At 35.8% G+C, this 15,237-nt stretch overlaps 1 protein-coding gene across 1 annotated transcript; it reads right to left on the bottom strand.

Moving 5' to 3' along the window:
- Positions 1 to 675: 675 nt before the first annotated feature.
- Positions 676 to 14,712, bottom strand: LOC117316723. Its single transcript, XM_033871478.1, has 11 exons — positions 14,543 to 14,712; positions 13,892 to 13,991; positions 13,260 to 13,317; positions 12,492 to 12,639; positions 11,894 to 12,034; positions 11,104 to 11,239; positions 10,272 to 10,427; positions 7,891 to 8,111; positions 5,809 to 5,944; positions 3,266 to 3,369; positions 676 to 3,051 (listed from the first exon to the last, which is right to left on the bottom strand). Exons 6-11 carry the CDS (start codon positions 11,234 to 11,236, stop codon positions 2,944 to 2,946), a joined length of 858 nt encoding a protein of 285 aa, XP_033727369.1. The 5' UTR covers positions 11,237 to 11,239; positions 11,894 to 12,034; positions 12,492 to 12,639; positions 13,260 to 13,317; positions 13,892 to 13,991; positions 14,543 to 14,712; the 3' UTR covers positions 676 to 2,943.
- Positions 14,713 to 15,237: the final 525 nt, after the last annotated feature.

The following is a 15,237-nucleotide window of genomic DNA, read 5'->3' as shown; positions in this document are numbered from 1 at the left end:
ATAAATGAGTCTTGTCTGACCCATTGGGACAGAGGGGCATGCCCCAAAAATGGGAACTTGGCTAAAATTTTGCTTTAAGCTGCTGCTCTTCCTGGAGAAGCTAAATGGATAAAAACCAAATTTGATCTGAAACATAACTGGCTGCGATGATTAATTTATGGTAATAATGCTGGATTGAGGGGTGTGTCCCTGCTGTAAGTGTAAGTGTTTGTCACATGAACGTTAGGGCCCATGGGCCTCTTGTTCTTAATAAACCTTAATTCCTTAATCTATACATTATAACAAATCTAAATTGGCCTGAGATAGGATAATTGATATTGATGTGAGTTATGTAAGGAGGGAGGGGGGGGGGGGGGGGGTCGCTTTCCCCCCACTCCTCACATGACTCACATTAACATCACTTAGCACAGACCATATTGTTGTTGTTATAATGTTTACATCCAAACATTTTGTAGATGCTTTATGTTCTGACATATACATTGAATAATTAATTGAAATAAATTAATGAAACTTTTGGTGAATTTAGTATTATGCTATACATCAGATCATGAAGTACATGTATCAACAGAATTGTATTGGATTGGCTAAGGTAAAGTGACCCCCCCCCCCCCCCCCCCCCCCCCTCCCCCTCATTACATGACTCGCGTTGAATTCACTGATAACAATTCAATTCAATGTTTTTTAAATGTATAGATTAATGAATTGAGGTTTATTGAAAAAAGCTTTTTCCAACTCACGATCTACTGCATCTGATCGCCTAGCCAGAAATACCCGCAACTTAAATATACCACTGAACCACATCCACACCCATGTTCTATGAGTAAGATGTATGTATTTATACTTAAATGTCATGGCAGCTAGGAGGCAATAGCCATATACATGTAGTTCATACAGAAAAATATCATTTGCAGATTAAAATTACAGTATCATATGCTAGACATTCATTCTTTAATTCCTGTTAAAGAGATACAGAAAAAATTCCAGATAAATACAAAGCAATTATTTTTTAGTAACAACAGAAATTTTTAATCTTCACCAATCTAGGAGAGAAAATAAACGAAACTCAACAGTTTTCATATTAACCTGTAACTATAACACAGAATTATGGCCGAGTGAAAATATTACACAAAAATTAAATTGATTGTCAGAATCTCATAATATTTAACTATAAAAAATCAAGTGACATGGCAAATGAACCACACTGTGACAAATTACTGTGAAATTGATGTAATGTTTGTAGGGCTGCCAATGATTGAGAAAACTTTGATATCAACACAATAAGGTTAAATTACAAATCTTATAATCATTTAAGACAATAATATCTTATATAAATAATTGTAATAGGAAACCAGTGGTGTATATCAAGCATTATGAAGGTTTAATTTAAACAGAAATGATACCTGTATTGTTTTACAGAAGACGCATTAATGTTTTCGCTCAAACGTATCAACTAGCTGCCTAAGCAGCAAAGACATCGATGACAGTCCTAATATTTATATCTAATACACACAAAAATGATAATGGATACCAGGAAACCCAATTACTTTTTAAAAAATTATTATGTGATTTAGTTCTTCTGTATTTTTTTATTTTGCAAATAAAGTGAAATATGCTAAAGAAATATTTTCATATAAAAAAATGGCTTTATGACAAAAAACTAACATTTTAAAAATTCACATGATCTTGAGCACACTTATCATTAATCACTTAATAAATGTACACTGTTAACGAAGTAATACTTTTTTATTAGTGAATATGGTATCTTTTTACTTTTGTATATAAAGATTTTTTGAAGTACTGTTTCATGGACACTTGACATTTTAGTTTACACTAATAGAATTCACTAATGTTAACAAGCATGTCCAACAACTTACAGGAGTACCCATAAAATCCACAGAAATGTGAACAGGGGTCAGCACATACAAGTACATGTCAATCAAACCTCTTCAAAGTTTACTTTAAAATTCTACAATCAGAACGTAATTGAAAAATATACTTGGTAAAATAATGATATAAATAGGCAAGCATCAAGCACGTGAAGAAAACTATCCAAATTGACAAAAAAACAAAAACAAAAAAGAATAAACAAACATAACACTTATTTTTAAAGACCATCAAATTGAATGTACATGCATTGGTAATGAATTACCCTGCAGGTTGAAATAATTGTTAGAATAACAATTCACCCTGCTAACTACCTGTAAATGACTACAACTTCTCTCCTTTTTACATGGAGTTATGGCCCATTGATTAACTAAAACATTATTTTCTGTCGTTTCCATACTGGAATAATTGTTAACAGATTTTCTTCAAACTTGTTTAAAAGATTAAATGGCTTAAGGGCTCATCCAAGGCCCATCAAAACTTTTGCCTTACTATATTTGACGGAGTTATTGCTCCTTAATTAGCGAAAAATGTTGTTTTCTATCATTTCCATGAAATTATTGGAACATTTGTCAACTGTTTTTTTTTTCAAATTTCATATAAAGGTTAAATGCCTTAATGACCAGAGTTTGATTGCCACATGATCAACGAAAATTTTTGTTTTCTGCTATTTCCATGCAATTACTCCCATGAATATTATCTGATTATAATCAGATTTTATATACGTAAGTTAGTTCTTGTCCCTTGATTTAACAGAATTTATCATTCTCTCAAGCTAAAATGATAAACATAATTACTTCTAACTTCAAAAATGTTTACCTATAATATGTCAGGAAAGCGATAGATATAAATTTCACGAATTTGCTTGTCTATATAAATACAGATTTAAAAGACCTCAATCAAAACATGGTTTTGAAGTGTTGTGTAACTTGCATATTTCATCAATGATGAATAATAAAAATATATATCAGTAATACTGATTCAGTATACAAAAATATTTTGTAAATTCGTTGTTAAGAAGGCAATATTTCACAGGTTTCAAACTTTCTACAGTAACAATCACCCATCAATGTCACTTCCGACAGCCATCTCAAGACGGAGGCTTCTCAGTAAAACATCTGCATCCATTGTTTCTTTTGAACAAAATCTGCCGTCTGCTAAATCTTTCTGCAAAATAAAAGTGAAATTTCAATAAAATTCCGTAAAAAATATCACTTAAAGGGTTCAAGTAAACAAATTGATAACCCTAAATTGAATCACTTAAAAGGTTCAAGTAAACAAATTGATAACCCTTAATTGAATCACTTAAAGGGTTCAAGTAAACAAATTGATAACCCTTAATTGATAGAGTTGGTGTCAGAAGTAAAGGCAGTCGACTTACTTCACTTGAGTCAATGGTACTATGTCCTCCGTCATGAACGGGCTGGTAGACATCACATAGAGGAAACAGGATTGGCACAACTTCCTTCATCACCTTGTCCTGGTCTGAAATAAAGTTAAATCATTAAAATACAATAGTTTCATCGGCATCTCAGACCATCGTCTGCCAATATTGTAATATGGAAACATTATCAACTATTCTTTAACATGCATTGTCATTGAATAGCCAATCATCATATACGAAATTGAGATTGATATCAACTTGTTCTGATGCACAGAAAATTTGAAACCCTATATTTGGTTAACATCATGTGTCAAAAAGATAAACTGACTCAATATGTTCTAGATTTATAAACATATTTCATTGCAGTTTTTTGTTTAGTTTTGAAATTCAGAAAAGATTAAAGATGGTAGATGATAAATTGGTTTATCAATTAAAAACCGATGAAAGTACTTTCTTTACACAAATGGCTCTGCGGTTTGATCCTTTTAACTGATCTGCATTAATTTCATAATCCCTCCTTTTTATCTAATGGATATATTAGCTCATGAATTATTAATTGATGTAGTTAATAAAACTCTTTCATCATAAGTTGTAAGCATTTTGTTACAGCCGATGTGTTATAAATCCAGGCTGTGTGTGATCAACTGCCTAGAAACCTCCATACGGTATGTGATTGGTTAGTGGTTTTATTCCTTAGTTTAGATTGTTTTCATAATGTGTACTGCAAGCGTTTAGTGATATGCTATTGAATCTTTTATATTAAAATTATCCATGTGATATTCATAGTCAAAGTAATGCAAGTTGTGATATTATGTTAATGATCTGATTAAACAAGTATCCATTGTCTTTTTTCAAATGAACATAACTAGGCACAGATACTCAAGTTACTGATATGCATATTTTAAAATTGTAATATTAATATTATGATCTGTTAATGCATATATAGCAGATATTGTATAGTCATGATTATTTCATGTCCATGGCTTTTCAATAATGCACATAGGAGTTATGTCCATTGAACCTTGAATTATCAGGTGTGTACTTTAATACCAGACATACCAACCAACCTAGAGATATAGGGTGATCATTGGTCAATGATCAAGTATCAAGAATTAGTTATCTGTCACAACACATGTGGGTTAATGTTGCATTTATAATTAAAAAGAACAAAAATCGTCATGTTTTTATATAAATTCAATATTTAATGATTTCCCTGTAAGTTCTGTTTGTTTTCTTGATCGGATTTTAATGTTAGGTGTCCAACGTCTTTATCGGGATGTTTTCGTCGGTCCTCCAGTTCTCGCGTGGTCACGTGACCGGCACGAAGGCCTACATTAACACTTGGTCGGTAAATATGGCCAGAGCACCCGACCAACGTATTTTGTCGTACAAACAAATATGATGCACTTATTCATCGTGCTAAGAAACCGAGAAAAAGTGCTGTACATTCTTCTATTTATTCAAGTATGGTTACATAACGGCGTTATAAACTGATCTTAATTGACGAAGTGCCGATTAATTGACTACTTTTTAAGTAATTTTGACGATGTTTGTCATTTTCGTAAGAATGTACAGCACTTTTCGTTGTTCTCATACAATTACCTTCACGCTCTTACCTATTTCATAATTATTGATTTGGGGTAGTCGGGTGCTCTAGAACGATTTATAGAGAAAGTGTTAATGTTCATTCTCCAATATTGGAACTCTTCAGTGTTTTAAGTATCGAAATCGGCATATAGAAAAGAACAAACGTTAATAAACGAATGCAATGGATCGTAATTAATTCAAATAATTATTTACAGATGATTTCCAAAGACATAAGGTATAGTTAGACGTTTTCGGCTGTACATGCAAGTTTATAAATTCGACACTGATAAAACCACCGTCCTCGTCGTTGCCATGACAGCCGATCGAAGCTCCGATCACGAATGCACTGTCAAAGTGAAAGTTGAAGTATTTTTCGCAACATGCCGTTTAAACTTAAAATTACATGCACACCTCATATTGATTGGGGTTGTTTAATCATACCTGATCAATTGAATTGTAAGAAAACTAACAAAAACACTAAAAAACACAGAATGAAGCCTTCGTGTCAGGCAGTGCAGACACAACGCGGGATCTGTAAACAATGTGACGTCATTGGAATGTACAAGTTGCAACAATGTACAACAATGTATTTTTTACATGAATACACTAATGAGCAACAAAACAGGACGCAACATTAACCCACATGCGAAGCATGTCAAAAATTGGAATAAAAAGAAAGTATTTTCACAAATTGAATCCATACCATTATTTTCAGATCACACAATAACAGACGGATGACCAACCGGATGGACAGATGAATGGATGGGCATATGGACAGATGAATTGATGGACAGATGAATGGATGGGTGGATGGACTTATAAACTTACATTAATCACACTTGCTGGTGCAGAATGGACCTTCCTGAAGAAGGAAACCAGAGTACCTGCGGAGGAAACCTGTATGGTTGGGCAGGTGACCCCCTCATGGGGTGTTGCATTATAAATTAACTTACCTGTATCATCCATTTTGTTCTGGACATCCTTCACAACATTCTGTGTTTGTGATGCTGCAACAATGGCTAGAGTACTGTCAACCAAGCTGAATAGCTCTATCCTTTGCTGTTCACTTAATTGAAGGAGGTCTGCCACCTGTAGAAATTGATAGATAAATTAGGTTTTTTTCCCTTTAAACATATCAGAGAGGTTTTTGTCCCCTTAAAATTCTAAACATAACTAGAACACTGACATGTTGGAGAGGGCCTTGTATTGTATTTGTCTTTAAATCTGAGCTTAATCCGATTGTTACACAGATACTGACACAGATACCAATATAGATACAGTATTTATGATCCAAATATCACATGTACTTTGGTTTGTTTGGTTTGTTTTTGTTTAACGTTCTATTAACAGCCAGGGTCATTTAAGGATGTGCCAGGTTTTGGAGGTGGAGGAAAGCTGGAGTACCCGGAGAAAAACCACCGGCCTACGGTCAGTACCTGGCAACTGCCCAACGTAAGTTTCGAACTTGCAACCCAGAAGTGTCGGGACACCTTAACTACTCGACCACCGTGGCCCGTTCACATGTACATTATTTTGATATTACGAAACTATTGAGAATTAAATCCATTGAGGAGTTCATGAAGTATCTTGTTCACAAACCTTTTTATTTCACAAGTGGTCAAGTGTGACCTTTGACCTTTAAGCCACGAAAGACAACTACCTATTTTTAATAAAGATGACCTTCATCTTATGAACTTTCCATACCAATATTGCACATCTGTTCGTGATGTGATCATAAGGGCTTTATATGATGCGAGTTTGACGGTATATTCCCAGTTCTAATTTTGGTAATAGTGACCTTGACCTTGTTATAAGGATCTTTTAGGACATTTTTAACCTATTACAATGTACACAGTTTCAGAAGGATTGGAATTCTGGACCTCTACTGCCATTCAATGTGTATCATGTGAAAAATCAGAAAGTTTGGTTATAACTGTGAGGGCCTTTGGTGATGTTTTTTACAGTATATTCCTGGCTCTATTTTTAGTTACAGAGATCTTGACCTTGACATCAGGAACTTATTAACCCCTATTGCAAACCCTCACATCATAGTCATTAGTGTAACATCACACCATGTTATGTTTTAGAAAGTTTGGTCTTCTTGACTCCGAGATAATTTCTGGAAACAAATTGAAAGTACTGTATCTTGACACTATATTTCCTGTTCTATTTTTAGTAACAGCTACCTTGACCTTGGCCCAAGGAATGTTATCAACTCCATTTGCACATCTTCATTTCACATTGTTTGAAAAACCAGAAGATGATGTATGTTTGAAAGAACATATTCCTAGTTCTAATTTTAATATCAGAGACGATGATCTTGCAAATCACAGCTATAAGTAAAATACAAATGTAGCATGTGAAGTTTCATAAACATTAGCTTTTTCATTTCTGAGAAAATTTCAAGAAACAAAAAATGATGACAAACAGATTGATGGACCAAAAAAAAACCCTTACATTTATGAGAATAGATGCTGCAACTAATAAGGCATGCCAGCAGAAGCCTAATTCAATGTGACTGTCAGTTGAATTAGGTCTTACATCAAAACGAGGCCCAATAGGCCTGTACTGCTCATCTGCTTCTAATGCAACTTTGCTCAGCTGATTACAACATTAAATAAATGATAGTGTATTGTGAAGTCCTTATTTTAAGATTTTAGTGCATTTCACCCCTTCGACCTTCAAAGTAGGTCAAAGTCATTCATTATAACAAACTTGGTAGCTTTTCATCCCAGCATGCTTTTAACTGGCCAAATATCAGGTGTCTGGGTCTTTCAATTACTGAGAAGATGTTGTTTGAAGAGAAAAGTTGATATCTAACAGATGAAGGGTACCGCACCAAGGCTTAAGCTCACTTGCCCTTTGCGGTAATAAAATGAATATTCTTCATTTGAGTATGTATTACATTTAAAATTATAACCATTGGCTTCTTAGATCAGATTTTATCATTAGGATCTTTTAACAAATCTTACCCTTATGACTTTGGTGATATGGCAAGGTCATGTATATTTGTAAACTTAGCAGTATTTTATTACCTCACCCAGGTCAGATTTCCAGGTCTGAGCATCATCCAAATCCCTTTGGCTGTTGAACTCTTGGCCTGCATATAGAGCTGTGAATTTACGGACTGATTCTTTTATGTCAGAGCGCAAACCCTCCAATCCTCCCTTTACATCTAGTCTAGACGCTAATCCAAAATCCACAATGCGAACTTTAATGGAGCAATCAGATTCTTTTTGGAGCAGCATATTTCCAGCTGTCACAAATAACAAAGATCAAAGTCAATAAGGAAAGTGTCTACCACTGTCTACATTAACTGACCAGTGTCTGAATCAACTGACCAGTGTCTGAATCAACTGACCAGTGTCTACATGACCAGTGTCTAAAACAACTGATCACTGTCTACATTAACTGACCAGTGTCTGAATCAAATGACCAGTGTCTGAATCAACTGATCAGTGTCTTAAGCAAATAACCAGTTTCTACATTAACCGACTAGTGTCTGAATCAACTGACCAGTGTCTGAATCAACTGATCAGTGTCTTAAGCAAATAACCAGTTTCTACATTAACCGACTAGTGTCTGAATCAACTGACCAGTGTCTGAATCAACTGATCAGTGTCTAAATCAACTGACTAGTATCTTAAACTAGAGGCCCAGAGGGCCTGTATTGTTCACCTGGTTTATTTGATCAAACATCAAAATAACGTTTATGAATCATTTGCCAAGAGCTTTATTTGTTGATGTATGATTATGTTGTCAGCCCTATTATTGATATAAATTTGAATCCCAGCCTCCTTGGGATGATAAAAAGAAAAATCAATGTCATATACTGCTTAGTTCCAGAAAAGAAGTCATTAATATCAATATTGCCAAATGGACCCCTTTTGGCCCTGTCCCTTAGGTACTCACGGGGTCAGCTCCAACATTCGTACAACTTTGAACCCCTAGCCCATAAGGATGATACCGGTCAAATATGACAGATATTCATTGCTTACTTCCAGACAACTAATTCTTTATAGCAATTTAGCTAAATTGACCCCTTTTGGCCCTACCCCTCAGGCCCCCCGGGTGTCAGTCCCACCATTTATACAATTTTGAATCCCCATCCCATAACGATGTTAACAGACAAACATGCGTGATACCCATTGCTTATAGCTTCGAAAAAGAGGCTGTCTATATAAATTAAGCAAAATTGACCCCTTTCAGCCCCGCCCCTCAGGCCCCAGGGGGTCAGCCCTCACTATTTCTACAATTTTGAATCCTTATCCCATAAGGATGCTACCAGTCAAATATGAAGCTTTCAGAGAAGAGGCCTTCTATATCAATTTAGCCAAATTGACCCCTTTTGACTTCGCCCCTCAGGCCCCAAGGGGTCAGTCCCGCCATTTGTACAATTTTGAACCCCTTCCTCATAAGGATGCTACAAGTCAAATATAAGCGATATCCATAGTAAGTTTCAGGGAAGAAGTCGTTTATATCAATTTAGCCAAATTGGCCCCTTTTGGCCCCGCCCCTCAGCCCCCCAGCCCTGCCAATTGTACATTTTTGAATCCCTACCCCATAAGGATGCTACCAGTCAAATATGAGTGATATCCATTGTTAAGTTTCAGAGAAGAATTTGTTTACATCAATTTAGCCAAATTGACCCCTTTTGGCCCCGCCCCTCTGACCAGGTGAGCTAAATATAACAACTGACCAGTGTCTGAATCAAATGGCCAGTGTCTAAAGCAACTGACCATTGTCTGATTCAACTGACCAGTGTCTAAAGCAACTGACCACTGTCTACATTAACTGACCAATGTCTGAATCACCAGTATCTACATTAACTGACCAGTGTCTGAATCAACTGACCAGTATCTAAATCAACTGATTAGTGTCTTAATCACTTGACCAGTGTCTGAATCCACTGACCAGTATCTAAATCCACTGATCACTGTCTACATTAACTGACCAGTGTCTGAATCAACTGACCTGTGTTTAAATCAACTGACCAGTGTCTAAATCAACTGGTCAGTGTCTTAATCCACTGACCAGTATCTAAATCCACTGACCGCTGTCTACATCAAATTATCAGTATCTCAATCAACTAATCAGTGCCTGAATCAACTGACCAGTGGTCTAAATCAAATGACTAATGTCTACATCAACTGACCAGCATCAAAATCAACTGACCAGTGTCTCCATCAACTGACAAGTGTCCACATCATCTGCAGGGTCTAAATCAACTGACCAGTATCTCAATCAACTGACCAGTGTCTAAATCAAATGACCATTGTCTCCATTTAACGACCAGGGTCTAAATCAACTGATCAGTGTCAGCTACAAATGACCAGTGTCTAAATCAACTGACCACTATCAATATCAACTGGCCAGCTGTGTCCAGACAAAATAACAATTATCCACATCAACCAACCATGCAAGTCCTTGTGTGTCCAGTTGTTGTCATGCATTTTTTGGACAGCAGATAGAACTCCATGGAAAACACACAGGGAGAAAGGCCGGACAAGTGCTGGGTTGGAGGCTCTGATGGTGTCCATGTGAGAATCAATAACCTCTCGCAAAGTGACCACTGTAAAAAATGGACTGCATTATATATTGGATATATTGGATATCAAAACCTGGAATAATTAATATAAATCTCAAATAAAAACAAGAGATCCCAGAGGGATCTTGGTGCCCACCATTGAATGATCTTTATAGGTTCCATGTCAGATTGATCTTCTCTCTATTTTTCCCTTCCTCTTACTAATCTGTGTAGATTGAGAAACATCTCTCGAGTACTTTTCAAACGAGGGGAACTTATATATGAAATTTGAGATTTAGCAATTATGGCTGTCTGTCGACCATATTGTTCTCAGATTGGTCCCAAAATGCAATACGACGGACCAAGGGGAACCTACATATGAAATTTGAGAAAGATCCCTTCAGTACTTTCTGTAAAATAGCGATAACAAACTTCAATTGTCAAAATCCAAGATGGCTGCCTGTCAGCCATGTTGTTTTCCGATCGGTCCCAAAATGCAATACGCATGACTACAGACCAAGGGAACCTACATATGAAATTTGAGAAAGATCCCATCAGTACTTTCTGAAAAATAGTGATAACAAACTTCAATTGTCAAAATCCAAGATGGCTGCCGGTCGGCCATGTTGTTTTCCGATTGGTCCCAAAATGCAATATGCATAAGATCTATCTGCTTTTTACCGTTTTCTAATTTCATGCATAAGATCTATCTGCTTCTAACCGTTTTCTAATTTCTCCATATGGATATGGACTTTGTTTCCTTCGATTCTGAAGAGGTAGAGACTTGGAGCGATACCGGTTTTATCCAGATCAACCCAGGCTTCGATTTCTTCTTTGCGAAATACTGATATCATGATCTGAAATAAGCCAAAAAAAAATTGATAATAATAAACCTATCAAAACAAAATATTTGTAAAAATCTATTTAAAGGTAGACCTATTCCAGTTGATGGTGGTGATTGCCCTGGTGACTTAAGAAGATATTGGAAAACTATCAATCATTACACTACTTTAAATGTAGATAGTTTTTACCATTTCTCCTTTAACTGACTTTAATTGACAGTCTAGTGGCTACCTTGACCAAGAAAAATCTTCAAATAAACCCTTTCTAAAGGCATAATGATGATACATATCGGAAGCGAGGCAAAACCAACACTGCAGTGCTAATACAATGGTTTGGGTGAATTTGTGTACATTAACTGTGCCTGGTCCCAGTCCAGTTTCCAGTTTATCTGGACTACATACTTTGTTTTGCTAATTATTAACTACTTTATCTTCTGTGGTCGGTACGGGTTAAAAGTTGGAGCCCTTTTGCTAGACTAAAACTCTATAAACCTACTTAGAGACAACCCCTATATCGGTTTCAGTAGGACATAATTTGATTTTCAATGATTTAATGTAACTGCTGTCTTCATTTTTTTCAAATATTGTTGTGTCCTTTACAAACATTCGTTATCAAGCATAGTTTAATGTCCAAAAGAGTAATGGTAAAGGGAAGTAACTCTAACTCACTGTCTTCAGAGCATGCTCAGTCTCCGTCTTTTTGTCCTTCAGCACAAATATGTCACCTGCTGAGTTGCCTGTACCCAAAATATTCTGTGTTTTCTCAAACTCTGAACCTTCTTCATACCAATTGCCTTTGCTAGGCCTTATCTGAAAAATTACATTATATGGAAATAAGCATTTTTCCCCTAACAGTTTATCTTTACAAGAATACAAACTTAGAGTTTTGGTGACTTAATATGCTTCGACCAATGGAACAGGGTGAAATATGGAAGGTCACACTCCGTAGGCGTGGTTTGTTCCAGGCTGGTTGGATGTGAAAATGTATAATGGATTGTGCCACCTACTGACCTAGTGGGTTTTCTCTGTGTACTACGTACTGTTTTCTCCAACAATAAGAAACTTTTTTTTTCACAAAGATTTCACCTGGAAACTTTTCCTTTATGAATTTTAAGCACACCACTTTTGTGTTTTTGTAAGCGCACATTGTGCTAAATGTCCTATTGTTCTGTACAGATTTGTGTAAATAAGTTTAATTTTTGATATCGTTTGATGTTGATTTTAATGTTAGATTTGAACCACTTTCCATTCTCCTGTCCATGTCTACCTTTGAACGATCCAGATTCACTCCTGAAGGGTTTTTGTTTTTCTTAAGGTATTCAATAAGTTCTAAACAAGCATCAATCTTCCGTTGATGATCCCCAACTTTTGGGGTAGTAATGACGTTTGCATTGGAAGGATCCCAGTACACAGGTCTACAGAGAAAAATAAAATTTAAAGTTCAATATGACTTAAATGATAAATAAAACAAAATTTAAAGTTCAATAACACTTAAATGATATATAAAATAAAATTTAAAGTTCAATAACACTTAAATGATAAATAAAACAAAATTTAAAGTTCAATATCACTTAAATGATAAATATGTCATTTTATTTAACAAAACAGAAGCCAGTGTAGGTTTTTTGTCTAACGCCTGGGCTAAGTATTAAACTTTTAATATTCATAAAACCGTCCTTGTGCCATTGTGAACTGAAAATTGAAGGGCTAAACTCTTGAAGTCCTTGTTGAAAATGCTGCAGACAACACAAAAAATTATCACGCAGAAATGGAAACTTTATCTTGATAAACAGAAACTAGAAAATGTCTGTAAGACATAAATGTCCCTCTGCCACTTGAAAACCCGAACTCAGCAGTTCCTGAGTTTAGCAAGTTACATTGCATCAGCACAGGACGGACATGGGTAACACTATATGACCACTACCCCCCATTTCATGGCAGAGGGCATAGAAACAGACAACAGAAAACTAAGGATATTACATTCTCATGAGAGGCTGTAACAAGGCAGAGACAATTGAATCTAGAATATCCATACTTATGTGTATCTTCATACTGTATGACTGGACGGCCTTGGTGATCTACTCCTATCTTTGCTGAAACCAGAAATAAGCCATCAATTTCTTCACATGAAAGGAAAATGGCAAAAATTCATTTAGAATGGCTTATTTGTGACTACTGTTTTTTTAAAGTGATGTCAAACTATGAAAAATATTTTCGCACCATTGCGGACTAATCATATTGGTGTTATTGCACCATTGCGGACTAATCATATTGGTGTTATTATTTATATGAATCCTTAAAACTCTTCACAGAATTCCATTAGAGAGTTTATTTGAATAAGTTTCTATCTTGAGGATACTTTGCTTTACACTGCTATCTATGAAAAACTATACACACTCTTTTGACTTGTTGAAATATTACAAGTGAATCATAACTATAACTTTGCAATTTTTTGAAGATTATTCATTTCTCAGTAACATGTAAAAAAAATGTAAACTGCAATGCGAGGTCTTAGTCAGAGGAAACCAGAGCACCCGGTAAAAACCCATGTGGGCAGGTGACCCCATCATTTGTCCCGTCCGATCAGGGAATCAAACCTAGGCTGCTTAGGTGAAAGGGAAGTGTATAATACCACTATGCCACCCTACCACCCAGGCAGTTACATACCTTTGTGACTGCGAAGGAGTTGAACTATTTGGCTAAACAACCCCTTGGCTGGTTGGAGACAACCTCCCAAGGTTAATGTTGCCCTGACTGTCAACTTGATCTGAAAAACAAAACCCTAAAATCAAAAGCTTCAATATAAGCCTACACCAACACAATCCTTTCATTTTGCTTAAATTGAAACAAATTGTAATGACAATAGAAATGTTTTAATCTGCAACTGAGCAGAAATCTGGAAAGTAGTTTTGAAGAAGATGAAAATGATGATAAATGACTGATAACTGTTAGACGAGGGCTTGAGTATACTGTATGTAGTAGATCTCTGAACCCCTGGAATATGTCGTGGCAAAATTGAAAGAACACTTAAAGAACACTTAAAGCTATTTGGAGGTGTCAGGAACATTCCATCGGTATCTTAATTTGAACCACTAAGCAAACAATAGTTACTCTACAACATTGTATACTGTAAACTTGTTTTTTCGTGGGGAGGGGGGGGGGGGGGGGCAATTTCACGATTCTGATATATAAACTATACGAGTGGGGTAATTTTCACAACTGATCTACCTTCTGCTTAACTAGCATAAATTCCCCCCTCGCATGAATTTCCACGTTAACAGTAATTTTCTTTAGTATTTCAAAACAACAATTTCTCACCAGTTGTTTCCTCTGTTGGGTGACTCAGGGCCAAAGTTGAAAGGTCACATGGACTAGGTTCTGTACACTCAGTTGCCATGGCATTTAGATATTGTTCAGGGGTCACGGCTAAGACTAGAGGTCACAGATTGTAGAAAATGACTAGAATAATAAAAGGTGATCCATGTGTTGTATCTGCAAAAACAAAATTACATCCATTTGATTTTTAAAAGTGATATATACATGTATTCAATGAACATCAAATACAGTTTATAATTTTTATGGAGGCGTTTACAGGCGTTTACGCCTGCCATATTACGATCACCTACGAGTTGTGACGTCACAATCTCTCACTTTCGTTTTCGTTATATTTTCTTTCATCGTTCATTTTGCAGTTTCTTTCGGTTCATATATGATGTAGTTGAACTACATGTATATATGCATTTGTGAAAACTATAAAGACTGCAAATAAAGTGTTATTACATGAAAAAGGTATATTCAGTATAAATTTCTCTTCGGGGGAATTACGGAATTTGAGACCTCTGGTGGTAGTTTCTGTAACTAGGGGTAATGATTCGCTTAGTTCCAAGTATGAGGCACGCAGGTCATGCAAAACTGACTATATACAATTACACGCTTTAAAATAGTAGGGAGATACGCAGAAATAACAAACATCGATGTGACTAGGAGTGAATGAAAGGTCAAGATTGCTGACA

This window comes from Pecten maximus, chromosome 18, assembly GCF_902652985.1.
Source record: "Pecten maximus chromosome 18, xPecMax1.1, whole genome shotgun sequence".
In the NCBI taxonomy this organism is placed as follows: domain Eukaryota; kingdom Metazoa; phylum Mollusca; class Bivalvia; order Pectinida; family Pectinidae; genus Pecten; species Pecten maximus.
Note: the sequence above shows the minus strand (reverse complement) of the source record. Positions and strands in the feature narration are given on the sequence as shown.

What these genes read in the sequence shown, in the direction of transcription:
- LOC117316723 (XM_033871478.1), bottom strand. Translation starts at nt 11,236, where the DNA reads ATGATATCAGTATTTCGCAAAGAAGAAATCGAAGCCTGGGTTGATCTG. An exon ending in GACACACAAGGACTTGCATG is followed by an intron (nt 8,112 to 10,271) that starts GTTGGTTGATGT and finishes TATTTGTGACAG; the next exon opens with CTGGAAATATGCTGCTCCAA. An exon ending in GTACCATTGACTCAAGTGAA is followed by an intron (nt 3,052 to 3,265) that starts GTAAGTCGACTG and finishes TTTATTTTGCAG; the next exon opens with AAAGATTTAGCAGACGGCAG.